General features: G+C 37.0%; 1 protein-coding gene and 1 long non-coding RNA gene across 2 annotated transcripts in view; one reads left to right on the top strand and one right to left on the bottom strand.

The window, feature by feature from the left end:
* The window catches only part of LOC309661547, a 544,407-nt gene that overhangs the window by 49,819 nt on the left and 471,479 nt on the right, over positions 1 to 23,109 (top strand). The window lies entirely within an intron of this gene.
* The window catches only part of ARHGAP24 (Rho GTPase activating protein 24), a 510,476-nt gene that overhangs the window by 270,081 nt on the left and 217,286 nt on the right, over positions 1 to 23,109 (bottom strand). The window contains exon 3 of the mRNA XM_082463237.1: positions 15,566 to 15,653. Within this exon, the coding sequence (XP_082319363.1) occupies positions 15,566 to 15,653 (88 nt within the window). The remainder of the gene's footprint in view (positions 1 to 15,565; positions 15,654 to 23,109) is intronic.

Genomic DNA, 23,109 nt, shown 5'->3' with positions numbered 1-23,109 from the left:
GGCAATGCGGACTGCTTTTTAAAGAGCGTAGAGTCTGTGAAGTTAATGAACTTCTCCAGTCTCTTAAGGCATTGAGACAAAGAGCTATGATCAAATTAAATAGCTCAGATATGCAAGGCTCTTTTCATTTTGGCTAATCCAATACAATCATTCCCTGGATGATAAAACTGAGGTCTAGTCTATGCATTAATTCAACGAATGTGCATTGAGCATATACTACATGACAGTCACTCTGCTAGGTACTAGGAATGGAAGGTATCATTTCTGTTCTCAAGAGCATCAAATCTGATGGAGGAGGAAGAGAACACAGACAACACAAGAAATGCGAGTCTTGTGGAGAGAGGAAGGAAATGCAGAGTACGCTAACTTTTATTTTTAATTTTTTTTTTTTGAAGTATAGTTGATTTACAATGTTGTGCCCATCTCTGCTGTACAGCGAAGTGACTCAGTTATACACATATAGACATTCTTTTTTATATTCTTTTCCATTATGGTTTATCACAGGATACTGACTATAGTTCCCTGTGCTATATATATTAGGACCTTGTTGTGTATCTATTCTAAATGTAATAGTTTGCATCTACCAACCCCCAAACTCCCAGTCCATCCCTCTCCCTTCCCCCTCCCCCTTGGCAACCACAAGTCTGTTCTCTACGGAGTACACTAACTTTTAAATCCATAACCTCATTTCTTCATTTGTTGTCCTTATTTTTCTTAACTCTTGGATATTTGGCCTCTGTGGGATCTAGAAAATTAACCTATCCATATTCTCATTGGTATAAGGAAGCTGTAGCATGTGGTGGTTTTGTGGGCTCAGATGAGTGTGAAGCCTGGTTTTAGCATTTACTAGGAATGTGAATTTTATCACTGTTGACGAGTGAGGAGAATGGCATCTATCACAAGTGTATTCATATTAAATGAACTGTTGTATTTTAAATCTGACATTCATTAGTACAGGCCTCACACAGTTCAGTGAATGTTAGCTCTAAAAATTATGGAAGTGTTTCTCATACTGATGCTAAAGGAAAACTGGTGGGTTAGGAGTAGAAATATGTTCATAAATGAGTGGTGGGGGGAATAAACTACTCCTCTGAGAAAATAAGTTCGTTAGTTTTACGAGCAAACAAAGTATTGACATTTGGTGTGAGATATTTAGAGCTTTAAGATGCTAATGTACATTGTAAAAAGGAGAGTTTAGAAGAAACTTCAAGCTTACTTGATCTTGCAAGGGATGCTTCCATCTCAGAATACTTATGAATATCTCCCTGAACTTGTGTGGACTGAACAAAGTATGGGAAATGTTTCTCATGCTAGGCACACCCAGTCTCCTATTAATGGTATTCATTGCTTTAAAAGTCACATCACAGATTTCAGCTCTGGTCAGATTCTAGAGTTCTAAATGAGCTAAGACAAAATTTAAAGTGAGAGTTTCGGTTTGGTCACTAAAACGTTTTAGATTCATCATTATTGGGGGAAAAAAAAAGAGATATTATTCAGAGATGGAGCTTCTAAATAAAAATGTTGGCAAACAGGTCCTGAATCATGATGTTGAGGCAGTGGGTAATGCCATGGCCTGGGGAGACACTCTGTCTCAGAATTCTAATTTTGTCTCTGGTGGCACCAGTGGGGATTAGTGATTTATAATAGTATCTTCAGACTCCTTTTCATAGGTTTGCTTTTTTTAATCTAGCACAAGAGTTGGCTGGCTATGGCACATGGGCCAAATCTGGTTTACTGTCTACTTTTTACATTTTTAAGTGATTGGAAAAAAATCAAAAAAAGAATAATATTTCTTGATATTTGAAAATTATATAAAACCCAGATTTCGGTATTCATTAATAAAGTTTTATTGGAACACAGCCATACCCACTTGTTTTATGCTACAACAGCAGAGTTCAGCAGTTGTAGCAGATACTTTATGGCCAGCAAAGCCAACAGTATTTGCTCTCTTGTTCTTTCTGGAAAATGTTTTCTGACCCCTGATCTAGGATATAGAATGAATGATAAAAATGAATATGAGTAGGTCAACATGTCTACAAATACTGTAAGAGAGCCCTTCTCATATGGACACTTCTCAAAAGTGGGATCTTATGATCGGTTTATAAATGCTCCAAATGTCTTTTGGTTGACATGGCAGTAGTAGGAATTTCAAGAGATTACAAACATTTTTAAATGCCCTTTGTGACATTTTAATAGCCTCTTTTAAATGTATATTTTAAGGCATTTTAAGTAGGAAGGGAATTTTGAAGCAAACATCTCAAATACTTTTTTTATATAGAAGAATACAGAGTAGCTAAAGCATGCTGATTTTCAATGCATTTATTTAAGTCATGTTCAGAACTACTTGTGTATACAGAATTATGTTTTCATTCCATAACAATTCCTACTCACATTCTCTAAATGATTTGCACACATTAACTAAGCAAAGAAAAAAAATACAAGCTTCACGGCTGCCTACAGACATAGGCAGACAAAAAAAGAGATTGTCCTAGTTGCCTTTGGGTAACAAATATAATTACATGGCTTTCAACTTACAGTACTAACACAAAAGGGAAAAACTAAGATAAAGAGTGTGTTGTAAAATTAAATGCCCTAGCAACATATTTAACCAGTGATCAAGAAAATGACCAACTTCTATACTAAAACACTATTAAAATATCCCCGAATTTTCCTATAAAGTAGATACCAAATTTAAATGACAGCACATTAATTTATCCAATAACATTATTTGATCACCCTAGAAGGAGTTGCAAATACAGACTTGGATGATAAACTTTCATTGCTGATGTCACATAATTATCTCAAAAACTCAAAAATTGGCTACATGTTTTTCTTTCTCAGAGACACCCATGAATGTCTCTCAGATGGCCTCATATAGCACAGCTGCACTGACCATCTAAGTAGGTTCAAGTTTTGGTAAATTAAAAATTTTATAGCCACCAGAGCCATGAAATGTTCTCCAGAAAGTTTTTTTGTAAATGCATAAAATAGATCTGTAGAGTTACATAATCATAGAACCAGCGGGGGAAAAAAACACAACTGAATCAGGGCAGTAAAAGTCAAAAACTGATTACTAGTACCACATAGTTACAAACAATAAAAAAAATTGTCATGTTTATGCACATATGTATATAGATGAAATAGATGATGTACAGGAACACAGAGATGAATAGCTAAATATAGAGATGGAGATAGAAAGATAGAGACTAATTACATCTCTTGTCCCTAAATTTAAATTACAGTTCTAAAGCTGGAGTCCACAACTGGGTTTCAGGGAATCTCTGAAGCCCCCGTAAGTGTCTGCAATTTTGGTAGGTAAATGCATTTCTTTTTTTTTTTTTTAGCAAAAAGATCCATAATGCATTAATTGGATTCTCTCGGCACCCATGTTTTCCAATTTTTCAATTACCTCTGAAAATCCTTCTGGAAAGTAGTTAGAATGGAAACATTTTTAATTAAAATTTACATAAGTAATATGTAATTGTCTAAGGATATTATTAATAATTAGTATATTCCTGGCTAAAGTTGGGATAAATGACACCTTCTCCTTTGTTGAAGGGTTTACTTTCATTTCCAGGCAGATGAAAATCACTTTAAATTACCTTTTAAATTTTCTCTTTTTTTCTTTGTTCCCATAGCTGCCTCTTCACCTCTCATCCCCTTTTTTTCCCTGTGTTCACCTCTTCTATTATTTTTCTGGAGGAAGGACGAGAAGAAGAAAACCTCTACTTTCTACTTATTATTGATTTGGGACACTGGGCTGAGATGGGGCTTTGGGAGTCTGAAATATTGGTAATTGCCCTTAAAACTCATAATGGGTCTCTGCTTGAATAATACCTGTGCAGGTCACTGGACTGATTCCCAATAAAGGAACAGTATTAGGTGTGCTTGTTGGTGGCTAGACAGTGGTGATAACTTGGCTAGTGTGTGGAGGAAGTTAGTGAAGAATGAGGCCAATTTCAGCAGTGTGAGTTCTGCCATGAAGAGAACTGAACTCCAGCGTGTAATGGTTTTCTGTAAGAAAAAATTACAGGTGCAGATTGTTCCTTTCACATAGCTATTCACATACAAGAAAGTCCACTGCAGACAAGTGTGGTTTTCTCCCCACTTTTTCATGACAGTATAGTTGTGGCCTTATAACTCTAAGTGAACATCTTTAGCCAGTGCATATCTTTATGATAGGCTTACACATATAAATAACTGCATGTAAATGAAAATGCCTATTCTCACTTCAAGTGCCCAAATTGCCATCCTTAATGGATGAGCTAAGAAGAGATACAAGTCTATCGACTTCAATTACTACTAATAAAAACTGTTCGCAAGTTCATATTTCAAAAACTAGGCTCCATCCTCTAATACTCTGATATCTCATATTTTAAGTCAGAATACATACATATATAAATAAAGTCAGTGATAAGTAATATATATATTTATATTTATATTTACACATGCATTTACTAGCTAGTGTTAGCTGTTTGACCTTGATCAAACTACTTTTCTGTGCCTCAGTTTCTTTACCTGGAAATGGATATAGTAATAGAGGTGAGGATTAAATAATAATGTAGTAAGGATTAAATTAAGTGATACATTTAAAAAGTCTGAAACATTGTCTGGGATACAGAAAGTTAGATACAGATAAAGCTATAAATACTCTAATGGATACTGTGATGCTCTGTCTAGATCCCAGAGGCCGGTATATTGGCTGATGGCTCATAGAGGCCCTCATGGAAACTGTTCTCCATTGCAACCTGGAGCTGCTTCACATGAGTTTACTTGTCTCACCTCCCCCCAGTCAATGACTAGACTAGCTGATGCCAGGAAACAAAGGCTTGGTCCCTCAGGTTAGAGCAACTCTAAGAAGCATCCAAGCTCCAGAGCTCCCCATAGCACCAGCTGAGACATTAACTGCAGTGGTGTTTGGGGGCAGCTTCTCCTTCTGTCTGATCCTGCTTTCCTCAATTCCTTAGAGATGAAGTATCTCCAGAGAGCACTCCCCAGTAAATGTTCTGACATAACTCTCCATCAGAGTGTGTTTCCCTGGAATCCAATCTAAGATTATAGATAGATATAGATAAAAAGTCATTTTTCCATTATCCTGAAATTGCTAAGATCTGAATCTGAAGAGGAAAGTTACTCACACTCTAAGTTTAAAAAAAAAAAAACAAATGAAGGTTGTGCCTGGCCTCTTCTCTATAGGGCTTATGGAGAAAACACATTTCAGAGAAGGAACCCAAATGCCATCCCTCTGCTCCTGACGATTACAAGAGGAAGACTAGAAAAGAGGAAGTGCCACTTGGATATAACAGTTTTCAAGATAAACACTATTTTTTGAGGAGAAAGAAGAAAATTCTCTGAACCATCAGAACAAGTCAGGTGAGCACAAGAGAGTTGCTCAGCAATTTTGAAGCCCGAACTGTCACCTAGCCCTTCTCCAAGTTGCAGACTCACATGATGTGTGAAACCACTGAACTGCTGGGTGTGAAGCTCATGCTTCATGGATAAGGGGGCAAGACAGCAGGGTTGAGGGGGGCAGTGACAGTGAATCAGCCTGTATATCCCCTACTTGGCAAACCAGGGTCCATGAGTTTCCAGATAGCTGAATAAGCACAAAGCAAGCAGCTGGCCTTTGAGCCATTTTGTTAGTATCCCATCTACCAGGACCATGCCCAAGGTAGAGACTCCTATCACATGACATGCATTTCCAATTCTAGGGGCATTATAAAATCTGCAAAGGCACCTCATGAGAGAGTCAGCATTTGAAGAGGTGTGTAATAACCAGTCAGTGTTAAGACGCTACACCCCAGCGGTAGCTTCTCTGCAGGAAGATCTCTACCTCCTTCCATCTTTCTCTTGGTATCATTACCAGAGAGGAAGGCAGAGGAGTAAGAAAGAGGATGTGAGGAGTTTCCCTCCACTTGAACCACTAGAGCAGCAGAAAGATCTTTGCTGTACCATGAGGCGGAAGGATCCTACACAGGAGGGAATAAGCCTGCAACATAGCCAAGTCGGGAGTAGTTACTGCCAACAATAAACCCATTTCATATGGTTGACTTTCCTCCATAAACCTGGTAAATATATACACTTCAATAAGTACTCGGCACCTTGCATTATACTGTACTAGGTGTTACGGATATAGTAATGAGAAGATAGACGTGGTTCTTAACTATATGAAGTACATACTTCCTCATCTCTTTTTACCTGTCTCTGTCTCTGAATCACTACTTCTTCTCTCTCTGGCAGGCTATTCTTCTAAGAAAGCTAAGACATCAGCATTCCATTAATTACTCTATTTTATTTTAACATCACAAGGGAAACATGCACAGAAAACATTTTGAGAAGCAAAGAAACCGACTGCATTTTCCCTCTTCGAGGACTATGCATTAAAGGTCTGCCAACATTTCTCCCTCAACCACATTTCCCCAAAGCTTAGTACTTGGCCATAAAAGCTCACTCCAGTCTAAAATTTGGCATGTCTGACAGCAAAGTCTGCAAATTTGCCAATTTGGATCACATCTCCTTTTTGAATAACAAGCAGATAAATAGGAAAAAATTGGAGTGAAATGCTATAAATCATGACATTATTCAGAGAGACAATTCCTTTCATGGGATAGTACTCTATAAGAAATTAACCCTAAATTATGGTAATTTTTTTCAGATAGATTTTTACAAAAGCCTAAAATCTGCAGAGAAATGTTATACAAAAACAAATGTAATTAAGTACTATACAAAGACCTGAAACTCTCAATTCTATTGGAAAATTTTGAGTTTTCTTTCAAATTTACACATGATTATTACTTAATTTCATAGGACATTTCAGACTAAAGCAAAACCAAAAATGGAACAAAACAAAGTAGCATACATGGAAAAATTATAAAGATATATAGTTGCTAAAGATATATACATATAATGTGTATATAAATATACATTATATATTTTGTTATATATATATATATACACACACAAGTCTACACACTCATACACAAATGTGTGTGTATGTATATAGTGCTAGGATATTTGGTAAAGAGCTTTCTGAAGGTATTTGCCATTTTTGCTAGAAATCATTATAGGCAGATATGATTAAATAATTTAATCCTATTCATCGTTTTTCACTGATTATACCTTGGGTAGTTGGGCTTGAGATATTTGTCCATAAAGACAGAATCGTGTTGCATATGTTAAGTATCATTTGCAGGATGAGATTTCAGAAGTTGTGATCGACAGAATTCCACAGAGAAAGTCAGTGTAGAATAAGTATGTGTTACAAGGATCTGCAGACAGGCAGTCCCGCAGAAGGTTCTATACAAGGCATTGACCACATTTCTCCAATCCTTCCTGTTTCCTGCATTTTCTGACAAGTGAAAACATTCTTGGACTTTCCAGATTCTCTATGTCAAACTATCACACAATTGGAATAATTAGAAAATATTATCTTGTCATTCTCATTTGCAAAGATAAATCAAGTGTCATGCTATCCCTAAGTAATCTTTTTTTTTTTTTAACATCTTTATTGGAGTGTAATTGCTTTACAATGTTGTGTTGGTTTCTGCTGTATAACAAAGTGAATCAGCTATATGTATACATATATCCACATACCCCCTCCCTCTTGCGTCTCCCTCCCACCCTGCCTATCTCACCCCTCTAGGTGGTCACAAAGCACTGAGCTGATGCCCCTGTGAGATGGAACTGTTTCCCACTAGCTATCTATTTTACATTTAGTAGTGTATATAGGTCAGTGCTACTCTCTCACTTCATCCCAGCTTCCCCTTCCCCTTCCTGATGTCCTCAAGTGCATTCTCTATATCTGTGTCTTTATTCCTGCCCTGCCCCTAGGTTCATCAGAACCATTTTTTTTTTAAGATTCCATATATATGCGTTAGCATACGGTATTTGTTTTTCTCTTTCTGACTTACTTCACTCTGTATGACAGACTCTAGGTCCATCCACCTCACTACAAATAACTCAATTTCGTTTATTTTTCTTGCTGAGTACTACTTCATTGTATATATATGCCACATCTCCTTTATCCATTCATCTGTCAATGGACACTTAGGCTGCTTCCATGTCCTGGCTAGTGCAAATAGTGCTGCAATGAACATTGTGGGACATGTATCTTTTTGAATTATGGTTTTCTCAGGGTATGAGCCCAGTAGTGGGATTGCTAGGTCGTATGGTATTTCTATTTTTAGTTTTTTAAGGAAACTCCATACTGTTTTCCATAGTGGCTGTATCAATTTACATTCCCACCAACAGTGCAAGAGGGTTCCCTTTTCTCCACACCTTCTCCAGCATTTATTGTTTGTTGATTTTTTGATGATGGCCATTTTGACCAGTGTGAGGTGATACCTCATTGTAGTTTTGATTTGCATTTCTCTAATGATTAGTGATGTTGAGCATCCTTTCATGTGTTTGTTGGCAATCTGTATATCCTCTTTGGAGAAATGTCTATTTAAGTCTTCTGCCCATTTTTGGATTTGGTTGTTTTTTTTTTTTTTTTTTTTCCTGATATTGAGTAGCTTGTGCTACTTGTATATTTTTAGATTAATTGTTTGTCAGCTGCTTTGTTTGCAAATATTTTCTCCCATTCTCAGGGTTGTCCTTTTGTCTTGTTTATGGTTTCCTTTGCTATGCAGAAGATTTTAAGTTTCATTGGGTCCAATTTGTTTATTTTTGTTTTTATTTCCATTTCTCTAGGAGGATCTTGCTGTGATTTACGTCATAGAGTGTTCTGCCTATGGTTTCCTCTAAGAGTTTTATAGTATCTAGCCTTACATTTAGGTCTTTAATCCATTTTGAGTTTATTTTTGTGTATGGAGTTAGGGAGTGTTCTAATTTCACTCTTTTACATGTAGCTGTCCAGTTTTCCCAGCACCATTTATTGAAGAGACTGTCTTTTCTCCACTGTATATCTTTGCCTCCTTTATCAAAGATGAGGTGACCATATGTGCGTGGGTTTATCTCTGGGCTTTCTATCCTGTTCCATTGATCTATTTCTATTTTTGTGACAGTACCATACTGTCTTGATTACTGCAGCTTTGTAGTATAGTCTGAAGTCAGGGAGCCTGATTCCTCCCACTCCGTTTTTCTTTCTCAAGATTGCTTTGGCTATTCGGGGTCTTTTGTGTTTCCATACAAATTGTGAAATCTTTTGTTCTAGTTCTATGAAAAATGCCTGTGGTAGTTTGATAGGGATTGTGTTGAATCTGTAGATTGCTTTAGGTAGTATAGTCACTTTCACAATTTTGATTCTTCCAATCCAAGAGCATGGTATATCTCTCCATCTGTTTGTATCATCTTTAATTTCTTTCATCAGTGTCTTATAGTTTTCTGCATACAGGTCTCCTTAAGTAGGTTTATTCCTAGATATTTTATTCTCTTCGTTGCAATGATAAAAGGGAGTGTTTCCTTAATTTGTCTTTCAGATTTTCCATTGTTAGTGTATAGGAATGCAAGAGATTTCTGTGCATTAATTTTGTATCCTGCTACTTTACCAAATTCACTGATTAGCTCTAGTAGTTTTCTGGTAGCATCTTTAGGATTCTCTATGTATAGTATCATGTCATCTGCAAAGAGTGACAGTTTTACGTCTTGTTTTCCAATTTGGACCCTTTTATTTCTTTTTCTTTTCTGATTGTTGTGGCTAAAACTTCAAAATCTATGTTGAATAATATCTGTGAGAGTGCGCAACCTTGTCTTGTTCCGAATCTTAGAGGAAATAGTTTCAGTTTTTCACCACTGAGAATGATGTTTGCTGTGGGTTTGTCATATATGTCCTTTATTATGTTGAGGTAGGTTCCCACTATGCCTACTTTCTGTAAGTTTTTATCATAAATGGGTGTTGAATTTTGTCAAAAGCTTTTTCTGCATCTATTGAGATGATCATATGGTTTTTCTCCTTCAATTTGTTAACATGGTATATCACATTGATTGATTTGAATATATTGAAGAATCCTTGCATTCCTGGGATAAACCCCACTTAATCATGGTGTATGATCCTTTTAGTGTACTGTTGGATTCTGTTTGCTAGTATTTTGTTGAGGATTTTTGCATCTATGTTCATCAATGATATTGCCCTGTAGTTTTCTTTTTTTGTGACATCTTTTCTGGCTTTGGTATCAGGGTGATGGTGGCCTCCTAGAATGAGTTTGGGAGTGTTCCTCCCTCTGCTATATATTGGATGAGTTTGGGAAGGATAGGTGTTAGTTCTTCTCTAAATGTTTGATAGAATTCGTTTGTGAAGCCATCTGGTCCTGGGCTTTTGTTTGTTGGAAGATTTTTAATGACAGCTCCAATTTCAGTGCTTATGATTGGTTGTATATATTTTCTATTTCTTCCTGGTTCCGTCTTGGAAGGTTGTGCTTTTCTAAGAATTTGTCCATTCTTCCACGTTGTCCATTTTATTGGCATATAGTTGCTTGTAGTAATCTCTCATGATCCTTTGTATTTCTGCAGTGTCAGTTGTTACTTCTCCACTTTCATTTCTAATTCTGTTGATTTGAGTCTTCTCCCTTTTTTTCTTGATGAGTCTGGCTAATGGTTTATCAATTTTGTTTATCTTCTCAAAGAACCAGCTTTTAGTTTTATTGATCTTTGCTATTGTTTCCTTCTTTTCTTTTTCATTTATTTCTGATCTGATATTTATGATTCCTTTCCTTTTGCTAACTTTGGATTTTTTTGTTCTTCTTTCTCTAATTGCTTTAGGTGCAAGGTTAGGTTGTTTATTTGAGATGTTTCTTGTTTCTTAAGGTAGGATTATATTGCTATAAACTCCCCTCTTAGAACTGCTTTTGCTGCATCCCATAGGTTTTGGGTCATTGTGTTTTCATTGTCATTTTTTTCTAGGCGTTTTTTGATCTCCTCTTTGATTTCTTCAGTGATCTCTTGGTTATATAGTATTGTTTAGCCTCCGTATGTTTGTATTTTTTACAGTTTTTTTTCCTGTAATTGATATCTAGTCTCATCGCGTTGTGGTCAGAAAAGATACTTGATACGATTTCAATTTTTTTAAATTTACCAAGGCTTGATTTGTGACCCAACATATGATCTATCCTGGAGAATGTTCCATGAGCACTTGAGAAGAAAGTGTATTCTGTTGTTTTTGGATGGAATGTCCTATAAATATAAATTAAGTCCATCTTGTCTAATGTGTCATTTAAAGCTCGTGTTTCCTTATTTATTTTCATTTTGGATGATCTGTCCATTGGTGAAAGTGGGGTGTTAAAGTCCCCTACTATGATTGTGCTATTGTCTATTTCCCCTTTTACGGATGTTAGCATTTGCCTTATGTATTGAGATGCTCCTATGTTGGGTGCATAAATATTTACAATTGTTATATCTTCTTCTTGGATTGATGCCTTGCCTTGATCATTATGTAGTGTCCTTCTTTGTGTCTTGTAATAGTCTTTATTTTAAAGTCTATTTTGTCTGATATGAGAATTGCTACTCCAGCTTTCTTTTGATTTCCATTTGCATGGAATATCTTTTTCCATGCCCTCACTTTCAGTCTGTATGTGTCCCTAGGTCTGAAGCTGGTCTCTTGTAGACAGCATATATACAGGTCTTGTTTTTGTATCCATCAGCCAGTCTATGTCTTTTCGTTGGAGCACTTAATCCATTTACATTTAAGGTAATTATCAATATGTATGTTCCTATTACCATTTTCTAATTGTTTTGGGTTTGTTTTTATAGGTCCTTTCCTTCTCTTGTGTTTCCTGCCTAGAGAAGTTCCTTTAGCATTTGTTGTAAAGCTGGTTTGGTGGTGCTGAATTCTCTTAGCTTTTGCTTGTCTGTAAAGGTTTTAATTTCTCTGTCGAATCTGAATGAGATCCTTGCTGGGTAGAGTAATCTTGGTTGTAGGTTTTTCCCTTTCATCACTTTAAATATGTCCTGCCACTCCCTTCTGTCTTGCAGAGTTTTTGCTGAAAGATCAGCTGTTAACCTTATGGAGATTCCCTTGTATGTTATTTGTTGCTTTTCCCTTGCTGCTTTTAATAGTTTTTCTTTGTATTTAATTTTTCATAGTTTGATTAATATGTTTCTTGGCATGCTTCTCCTTGGATTTAACCTGTATGGGACTCTGCATGTCCTGGACTTGGTTGACTACTTCCTTTCCCACGTTAGGTAAGTTGTTTTTTAAAAAATTTATTTATTTATTTATTTATGGCTGTGTTGGGTCTTCATTTCTGTGCGAGGGCTTTCTCCAGTTGTGGCAAGTGGGGGCCACCCTTCATCGCGGTGCGCAGTCCTCTCATTATTGCGGCTTCTCTTGTTGCGGAGCACAGGGTCCAGATGCGCAGGCTCAGTAGTTGTGGCTCACGGACCCAGTTGCTCCACGGCATGTGGGATCTTCCCAGACCAGGGCTTGAACCCGTGTCCCCTGCATTGGCAGGCAGATTCTCAACCACTGTGCCATTAGTGAAGCCCTAGGTAAGTTTTGAACTATAATCTCTTCAAATATTTTCTCAGATCCTTTCTTTTTCTCTTCTTCTTCTGGGACCCCTATAATTCGAATGTTGGTGCATTTAATGTTCTTCCAGAAGTCTCTGAGACTGTACTCAATTCTTTTCATTCTTTTTTCTTTATTCTGCTCTGTGGTAGTTATTTCCACTATTTTATCTTCCAAGTCACTTATTCATTCTTCTTCCTCAATTATTCTGCTATTGATTCCTTCTAGAGAATTTTTAATTTCATTTATTGTGTTCATCATTTTATGTTTGCTCTTTAGTTCTTCTAGGTCTTTGTTAAACATTTTTTGTATTTTCTCCATTCTATTTCCAAGATTTTGGATCATCTTTACTATCATTACTCTGAATTCTTTTTCAGGTAGACTGCCTATTTCCTCTTCATGTGTTTGGTCTGGTGGGTTTTTACCTCGCTCCTTCATCTGCTGCATATTTCTCTGTCTTCTCATTTTGTTTAACTTACTGTGTTTGGGGTCTCCTTTTTGCAGGCTGCATGTTTGTAGTTCCCATTGTTTGGTGTCTGCCCCCAGTGGGTGAGGTTGTTTCAGTGGCTTGTGTAGGCTTCCTGGTGGAGGGGACTGTTGCCTGTGTTCTGGTGGGAAGGGCTGGATCTTGTCTTTATGGTGGGCAGGGCTGCCTCGGGTGGTGTGTTTTGGGGTGTCTATGAACTTATTATGATTTTAGGCAGCCTCTCTGCTAATGGGTGGGGTTGTGTTCCTGTCTTGCTAGTCGTTTGGCATGGGGCATCCAGCACTGGAGCTTGCTGGCTGTTGGGTGGAGCTGGGTCTTAGCGTTGAGATGGTGATCTCTGTGAGAGGTCTCGCTGATTGATATTACACGGGGCCGGGATGTCTCTGGTGGTCCAATGTCCTGAACTCGGCTCTCCCACTTCAGAGGCTCAGGCCTGACACCAGGCCAGAGCACCAAGACCCTGTCACCCACATGGCTGGTGCTTCCGGAAGGATGAGTGTTTCTTTCTAGTTCTGCTGCACAACACGGGTTCACCCATGTATACAGGTGAAGCAGGGCCAGGAATGAAAAGTCCTATTTTCCATTGTGCTTAGTTTAGCTTCACTTGCTCACAGGGTGCTGCATGCAGATGCCTTGCCCCAGCCTTTCCGACCAGAGTTTCTGGTGCAAAAAGCCCTAAGTAATCTTGATTTTGCAAAAATTGGTTAAAATCATGTGATACCAATCCCCACATCCTCATACAAATACAGAAACATTTGCCTGGAAATTCCATCCTAATGTTAGGGACACACCAAAAACCCTGATGACCAAGATTCATGGCACAAACACTGGATTCTCAAAGCAGCCATTGTGTTTTTCCAATTCTCTCTTTAAAGAAGCATTTGGCACAGTTCTCTTGTCACTCCATAAGATGATTCAGAATTATAAAACCTAATTTAGAAGCTACTACATATTGTATTAATGATTCAGAAAGCATCTTTTCAAATGAGCTATGGGCATAGTATTGATATGTTTATTTCCATAATTATTGCAGCCAACCTGAACTTCCTTGAGAAAAAAAAATTCTTTTTGGAATGGCAATCTTCAGATTCTACAGCACAAGGTCATAAACCCCTTAAGCTTTGCTCATTAAAAGCCATTATATCATATGCATTGCACTCGAAACACATACCCAAGAACTGCAACCTTGGAGGGGAGGTTTTGTGATTTCATGGGCTTGAAGACACAGCTCTTCTGAGAACAGTCTTGACAATATCTACCTACAGTATATCAGAACATCTTCCCCAAAAAGTGAAATCTCTACACATTTAGTAGACTGCATGGGAAAGTAGACCTTTAGTGTTATTGAAGATACAGAATCAAAGCTGTCAGTTTAATACCATGCTCATTTCAAAGCCCACAGGTCTAATGTCTGAGAATAAACAGTGAAAGAAATTTCCTCTACTGATACTTCAAAGACTTTGCAACATCTGGAATTTGGTTCCATATAGGGTATTCCACTAAGAAGTAAGTATAAAAAGATTTTAATAGAGCAAACAAGATTCAGGTTTCCTACAATATGTTCTCCCTGGGGGGAAACAACACAATGCATCCGACTAAGCTTTCTGCACTTCAGCTGCATTAATTAACATTTAGTCATGGATTCCATTGTGAGCCAGATGAACCCAGAGCTACAGCTGTTTTCATTGAGGGGAAAAAATATGCTTTCACATTTTAGATTCTTAGCACTTACAAATCTGGGGAAAATGTTTTATTGACTGCCTTTGTACTGGCATTGTTGATATGCATTACATATTAGTCACCCAAATAATCACACTCACCCTAGGCTGTGATTAAATCAATGTTAATATCACGTTAACTGGGTCAGTCAGAGCCAAAGCCATGAAAACCACGTTTCTAACTCCCTTTTTCTTACACCAAGTGTTAAAGAAGGGCTAATGAACTGATCAAAGAAGTAGATCACAGCCTTGAAAAGAGTGTTGCTGGGTGAGTCAAAGACTTAAGTGGAGATCAGGTATTCTGAGAGGGGTGGATGCAGATGACTAAAAAAAATGAACAGATGTTGAAGAAATGTAACTGCAGGATCTGATGACTTGGCAGAGACATCTTCAATGCTACCAGCCAAACATGTGGAAGTGGTTGGTTGTGAATGAAGATGAGGTACAGAACTGCAATCCTTGGTCAGTCATCGAAGGAGGGTTTTTGTTTTGTTTTGTTTTTATAGCAAAGACTCCTTAAAGACAGTTTTGTAAGAAAATATGACAGTGAATCAGCTGGACATGGCATTCTACCTGGAACACCTGGTCAAATTTCATACCACAAGAGCACTGTAAAATCACCTTTGTCTCCAATAGTCCCTAACAAGTGCTGTGTCATGACTTCTGGTCAGCTCTGGAGTCTCATGGACAAATGGAAATCCAATAGTCACGTGGCCACGTGTAAGTGTGTACATGTGTTCATTCGTACCAGTGTACAAACCTGGAATCATTATCTGTGTAAATACTAACCAACGTTGACCCTTGCCTCATCAAATTGTTCTTAGCCATGACTCAAGAAAAATAAAGGCTGTCTGAGCTGTCTTCACCTTTACCAACATGGAATGGCAATAGCTGAATCAAAGCAGAAAAATATCTTACCTGGAACTACTTCAAAAAGGAATTTCCCTGGGCTCTCTTCATTGCAGGGATGTTCAAGGACTTTATTTCCAGGCAGAAAAATAGTACCCTGTGAACACAAATGCCCCAAACACCAATATCAGATGGCAAATACTGAATATCATCATCATCAGTGAATATCCAAGGTGCATCTGTAACCCAGGATACAGTAATATGCATCAGACTCATTTATATTCCCATCTAGTCCAAAATCATGTAACAGCATCATATTCATTCAACATTTAACGAATATTTGTTGAACACCTAATATATACAAAACACTGTTAGATGCTGAGTTCATTTTATGCACCAATTTATTAAATGTATTCTGTGTGCTAAAAATTTTTACTGAGCATTCAACCAACATAATATTATTTGTTAGAATAATCTTATAAGGTAGGTATTATTTTTCCCCATTTTACAGCTCTGAAAACCAAGGCAGAGACATTCAGTAACTTAGCCAATTCTGCCATAGCCTTCTCTTGATTATCCCCTCTCTTTTCAGTTGGATTTTCTTCTCTTTAGTGCATCATTTTCATCAGCACAGATACATATTTAAAAGTCGATCCTATTTAAAAAGTTACTTTGACTCCACCTCCCACTCCAGTTCTCGTTTCATTTTTTTTTTTCCTTCCCTAGCAAAGAGTTGTCTACACTGAATATATTTCCTCATATAGATCCACTGCAGCTTGGTTTGTGCACTCATAATTCCAATTACATGACTCTCACAAGCTGTTTGCTGGACAATTTTCAGTCCTCAATGAACATGGCTTCTCAGGAGCATCCAGCACTATTAACTACTCTTTCTTGAAGTGCCTTCTTTCCTTGGTGTCTCGGTTTTTTCCAGGTTTTCCTCTTACTTTTCTGTTGGTTGAGTCACTTTTGCTGGCTCTAATTGGCCTTTAAATATTGGAGTTTTGGGGCTTCCCTGGTGGCGCAGCAGTTGAGAATCTGCCTGCCAATGCAGGGCACACGGGTTCGAGCCCTGGTCTGGGAAGATCCCACATGCCACGGAGCAACTGGGCCCGTGAGCCCCAACTACTGAGCCTGCGCGTCTGGAGCCTGTGCTCCTCAACAAGAGAGGCTGCCATAGTGAGAGGCCCGCGCACCGCAATGAAGAGTGGCCCCCGCTTGCCGCAACTAGAGGAAAGCCCTCGCACAGAAACGAAGACCCAACACAGCCAAAAAATAAATAAATAAATAAATATAAATAAATTTTAAAAAGTAAAAAAAAATTGGAGTTTTTCAGAGATTTATTCAATGATTCCTTCTCTTCTGACTTTATACATTCTTTCTCCAAGCTATCTCATCCATGACTGTGACTTTATTAAACCATAAAGCAAAGAATATCAGATTAATATTTCAAACCCAGGACTCTCGGACCTCCAGACCTCTATATCCAAGAGCTTATTTGGCATTTCCATTTGGATATCTCAAAAGCATCTTAAACTAAACTTAGTCAAATTAAAATGCAATTAATTCAGGTCCTATTTATGTATTCCCTAACTCAGCACCATCTTGCAATCAGTTGCAAAAGCCAGAAACTTAGCAGTCATTATCTCTATTCTACTGTATCTTTACTACCACCACGCCCTAGTCCAAGAGACTGTTGTCTCCTTATCTGGAATGTTTCAAATACCCATTCATTAAATTCCCCTCAATACTGGAACATCTTTTAATCCATTCTTTTTCCTTAAGGTGGTCAGAGTGATCTTTAGAAACAGAAATTTGATCTTGCAACTTTCCTGCTTAAAAATCTCCAATGGCTTTCCTTTGTCTTAGAATAAAGCTCTGGGAGGTCTGGCTCCACCTACATCTCTAAACTAATTTTTCCACTCTTACACTTTCAATGCTGTCTATGATCTAGTCAATTGCCCTTCTATAAATGGCATCATGCTCTCATTTACCTTAGGACTACATTCTTTCTCTGGTTGTTTTATACCAATTTTTCAGATTGACTACATCTAAAATATACTTGCATAGCTTCCTGAATTTTCCTTAGACTGATTTACCAGTGTATGCAATTATGTTATTTGTAAGATTATTTAATTAATGTTTATCTCTATCATTAAACTATAAAAGAGCAAATATAATGCATGTTTTTTACCCTAAGCTACTGCCAAAGCCTAGCACTTCACCTGGCATAAGGTTAATGTTTAAAAAAAAGGTATTGCTGAGTGAATGAGTACTGTTAGTACAGTAAACCTAGTATTCAAAACCAAGCACGCTGGATTCAAAAGCCTATACTCTTGTCCACTGTATTATATTGTCCATTTTCCCAGCTTGAAGCAATATTTAGCTCAAATAATATTTTACACAGCTTTCATTCTGCCTGGTTTGGCAGAGAATATTATCGTCATTATATTTGTCCCTCCTTCTGGGCTTAGAGTGATAAAGCATAGCACTCCCTAACTAAAACCTAAGGAATTAGACGTTAAAAGGGTACCTCCCCATCTGTCTGCACCTTACAAGGTGAGGTGTTGGAAGTACTGCCTTTGTTTCCTCCTCCAGGAAGTAAAATTTCCTACTTCTCATCATATCTAGTGTTCTCTTGCCTATGGATTCCATTCTACTTACTGGTATTTTTTTTAATAAGTTAAAGATTACTAAGACTTTGAAAATATTCATTATAATTAAGACCATTTATAGAGAGGTTTATACAGAGTAATAAAATCAGTTGTTTCAATTACTAGTTTATTTTACTTCCTGAAATGCTTTTGTGAAATAATTAAATGTGTGATTTAGCTCAGTTTTAGAACATACCATCTAACCTTCTAGATAGACACAACATTCATTTCTGCATGCATGTATGTATGTATACACGTATGACTCATATTTAATTCTATGTCTTCAGGCTCTATTTAGGATCTTAAACTGTACATATGTCCTATAAGTTGAATTCAAGCCACTCTTCTACATAAACTATTCCCCTCTATGAAATCCCAATCAACTTCACTTGATAATTAAAAGACAGAGTAATGCTATCCTTTATTGTCTTTTTTGTAGATGAGAAATAGCTACTTCTGGCTGAAATTTTCATTTTCATTTTCAAATTTGACATTATATTTATATTTTGACAGTTTTCCAAACAAATTGTGATGTAAAAATAATAGTTTACTTGTCAGTAGGCAATGTTTAGGGCAGGGTATACTGCAATTGCCAAACCCTTTCTGTGGTTAGTTCATTAAGTCATTCAGTAAGTAAAATAAAGTTATTTAACTTAAACAACTAACTTGATCACCTTGTATAGAAACAAAGCAGTTAATATCTATAACTAAGAGAAGGGTGTTAATTGTGATAGCTATCTTCTAAGTATTTTGCAGTGTATACGTTGTCAGAAAATGCACATAAACAAACAAACAAAAATCTATAATTTACCCATCACCATAGATAACCAATATTAACACCATATACACCTATTCATATATTTTTTTAATTAATTAATTAATTTATTTTTGACTGTGTTGGGTCTTCGTTTCTGTGCGAGGGCTTTCTCCAGTTGCGGCAAGCGGGGGCCACTCTTCATCGCGGTGCGCGGGCCTCTCACTATCGCGGCCTCTCTTGTTGCGGAGCACAGGCTCCAGGCGCGCCGGCTCAGTAGCTGTGGCTCACGGGCCCAGTTGCTCCGTGGCATGTGGGATCTTCCCAGACCAGGGCTCGAACCCATGTCCCCTGCATTAGCAGGCAGATTCTCAACCACTGCGCCACCAGGGAAGCCCCCACTTATCCATATTTGTATGTATTTATGTATATGTGTGTATTAACATACACAGTTATTTTTACAAAAATAGTAGTCAAAATATTTATTATCTGCTTCAAAACTTAAGTCATATATTGTTATTATGTCAATTTAATAATCTACATCATTTAAAAAAGCTGAATAGCATAGTACATTACTTGCTCAAATATGCATACTATCACATCCTTTATTATTGTAAAGTGTTTATGATTTTTTGTAACTGTTATTACATATAACATTTCCATGAACATCCATGAAGTTAAACCTTTGCACTTCTCCTTAACTTATTCTTTAGGACAATACCTACAAGAGAAATTAGTAGTCAAAACATATGCACTGTTTGTTTGGGTTTGGTTAATTCTTCCAGAGTCACCCTAAACTAACTAACCAAACAAACAACTAATAAACAAATATAATTCAAGTACCTCATCTGATTAAAACATAATGTATTGAGACACTACCATATGTCAGATAATATTTCTAGAACTATCTCAGGTGATGTGAGGTATTTGAAAGAAATAAACTCTACTCTCAATAGAAGAATAACACTGTATATAACTATTGAACAAGTGAGTGTCAAAGTAGGTTGAAAAAAAAATATATATATATATATAATAAAAGTTTAAGAAGAGAGTACCATAAGGGCAGTCTGATTAGTTAGAAAGATAATATGAAGGAAATGGTTTTTAAAGGAGGTTAAGGTTTTAAGATTTAGTGAGCTAGGGGTAATCTTCCCAAATGGAGGACGTAGTATCAGCAAAACAGTAATTAGAACCATATGTGCAGAGCACGTTACACTAAGGAGAAGATTCATGTGGAGGAATAATTAGGAAGTAAGGCTTCTTGGTGATGTTGAGGACATGCTGTGGGAAGTCGAACCCTAGGCAGAGGACGTTGCACTTGATGTCCATGACAGCTGAGAACCAGAATAGGTTCTTGAGCAAAGCAGGAGATTTAAAAATATCACCTCTTAGGAGTTTGTTACCACAAAGCAATTAATTTGACATGAGAGCAAAGTCAAGACATAAAGGTGTCAGCAGTAGAAATGGCATAAATTTGCATTAGAGATGAATTATTAGAGATCTATTTTGAGGAAATATGAAAGAAACTGGTCATATCTTTAACTCAGGGAAGGAAGAAGGAAGAGTCAAGATGACTTCAGTTTTTCTCTTCTGTATATCTGAAAGAAAGGTGATGCCTCTTGTTAGAAATGGGAAATTAGGAAGATTCAAGCTCCATGAGGCCCATGCTCTTGAGTCCAAACTCAATTCTTTAATTTTTCTGTTAGTAGTTATGCTGGGTATTCTCTATTTGCCCTTGAGATCTTCTATCCATCCATCACTCTATTCTGTACCCTAGGAAACTAATCTCTACAAATTGCATAAACCAGGCTCTCTTGACCTCTGGCTTCAGGTTGGTTTCGAGGCCACAGCAGGAAGTCAGAAAGTCACCAGAGTCAAGCCAAGATAACTCTCCCTCCATGCTAGGCAGCAATTTGACCTTAGTTGCATTGACTATCTTAGTCCACAACTCCTAGACCTTCAGGCTTCTGCAGGTTCCAGTAGACCAGAGTGGTAATGGGTTCCTCCCTGTTTTTAGCCCCAGAGCTTTTTCACTATCCTTTTGGTTTCCAGTAACCTTTCCAAGAAATTGTAAATAATTTCTTTACCACACATTCTTCAATTACACCTTTTGAGATAGAGCCATCAATTTCTTGCTGGGGATCTTTAGTGACAAAATATCCAGGGTGCAAATATTCTTGAGTTTTTTAAGAAAGGGCATATTAACCCATGATGTTCAATATACCTCACTGCAAATTTTGGATGGTCAGAGAGAAGAGGCTCAAGTACAAGAAAGGGGATGTACTCTTTTTGACAGGAGTTCACTACATATGGCAATAATTATATGGCAATAGTTAATCAGCACATTCAGAATGGAATTACACTTATTTTTCTCCCCTATAGGGAATATCCCTTTTATAAGCATCTTTAAAACTTCAAAATGGAATAATATGCCAAATTCTTTTTACAGTTGACAACTAAGAGTTGGCAAAAGAAACATAATTCAGAACCATACTAGTATTTTGCTTTCAGCTAAAATTGCTATTAGAAAAGCAGCTCCTCTCTTAGTTAATATCCGATCATTGAGCCAAAACCGCAAGATATTGGGGTAAGACTAGATGCTGTTGAAAGTAAGCATGGTGATCTTATTCTCTGGGATTTGGATTGGAAAAATGTATGCATATGAAGTAGCTTTGTTAGTTTCATAAGCACAATGATGAGATATTTTTTCCAGCATGAACAATGGTCATGAGCATCACAAGGAACAAGGCAAAGTCTCAGCTTGACAATATATGTGTATTTTTAATGTGACCAGACAGAGGTTTGAAAATGATATCAAGGTGAAATAAATATTTCTCAACAATGTTTATTAGAGTAAAATAGATTAGGTTTTAATAGTGTAGATCGGTGTGATTTTCTTCTTTGTAGCAAGTAACTTCATTAATTCATTCAATAAATAGTTATTAAATAACACCCAGCATGTGCCAGGCCCTGTCTTAGGCACAGAGAATGTAACAGTTAGAAAGTCCAATAATGTCCTTGTACTCCTGGATCTGAGAATCACTCAGGGTAGGCAGAAAATTGAAAAAAAAAAAAAAAAAAGAAAACCAAAAAACCCAAAAAACCCAACCTATTATAGATAAGCCCCTTTTATGAAAAGGAAACAGGATGCTGTATGCTTATAAAGGACATACAATTTTATCCACAAGTGCTCCAGCCATATCCCAATCTACCAATGACAATGAAGTCAGTGGTTAAGTAAATTTATTCTGGAGTCAAACTGCCTAGGTTCAGATACCCACTCTCCCACCGATTAACCAAGTGACTTCAGGCAGGATATTTATCCTTTCTAGTCTTCATGTTCATCCTTAAAATGGGATAAAAATAGAACCTACTTCATAACTGTGAACTAATATATGTGTAGTTTGTAGAAAAATGCCGGGTACATAGTATTTTTAGTTGCTTTTAATATTTTAAAAAGTCTTTCTTATATCCCAGAAGTTTGCAAGATATTTTGGGTCCATATTTTGCTAATCCCCAAATAATGGGATGATTCTAGTAAAGGTTCAAAATACATCTGCTAGTATTATCATCTAGTTGAGTGAACAAGGAAGTAAACAAATTAGAAAATTTGAAGTCAGTTTTTACTATCATGTCTGTAAGACTAGATTAAAACAAATAAACCTCTAATTAGCAATCATAATAACAAACAGCAAAGCAAAATGATATTGATAATGATGATTGCTAACATTTCTTGACCATATATTACTTTGCTAAGCAAATGTGTATTCTACTTATACAGTATCATTCATTTGCCTCGTGACTCTGTGTCGTGTCTCTCATTTTATACATGAGGGAAATAAAGCTCAGGAAACACCTAGCAAAGAGACTGGCACAGTAGATTCCAAATACTTATTTGTATTAATTATTAACCCAATTCATGTTCTTATTTCTAATCAATTACTGTTACTTAAAGCATTTTGAAGAATGTTTATAAATAGTTATCGAGTTTCTTCTTAGCCCCCGAAATAGTTATACTGATTTCTGGGGTGCTTCTAGGGAGATAATAGAAGGGGAGACTTGCAAATTGGTTCAAATTTAGGATCTATGAAAATAATTCTGCAGTGCAAACTGCTTGGGGAACACTGACCTAAGCAGTGTTATGAGTTATAGGAAAAAATGGCGGGCTTCCCTGGTGGCGCAGTGGTTGAGAATCTGCCTGCCAA

The sequence above is a fragment of the Balaenoptera physalus genome (assembly GCF_965194825.1).
Source record: "Balaenoptera physalus genome assembly, chromosome: 5".
Taxonomy (NCBI): domain Eukaryota; kingdom Metazoa; phylum Chordata; class Mammalia; order Artiodactyla; family Balaenopteridae; genus Balaenoptera; species Balaenoptera physalus.
Note: the sequence above shows the minus strand (reverse complement) of the source record. Positions and strands in the feature narration are given on the sequence as shown.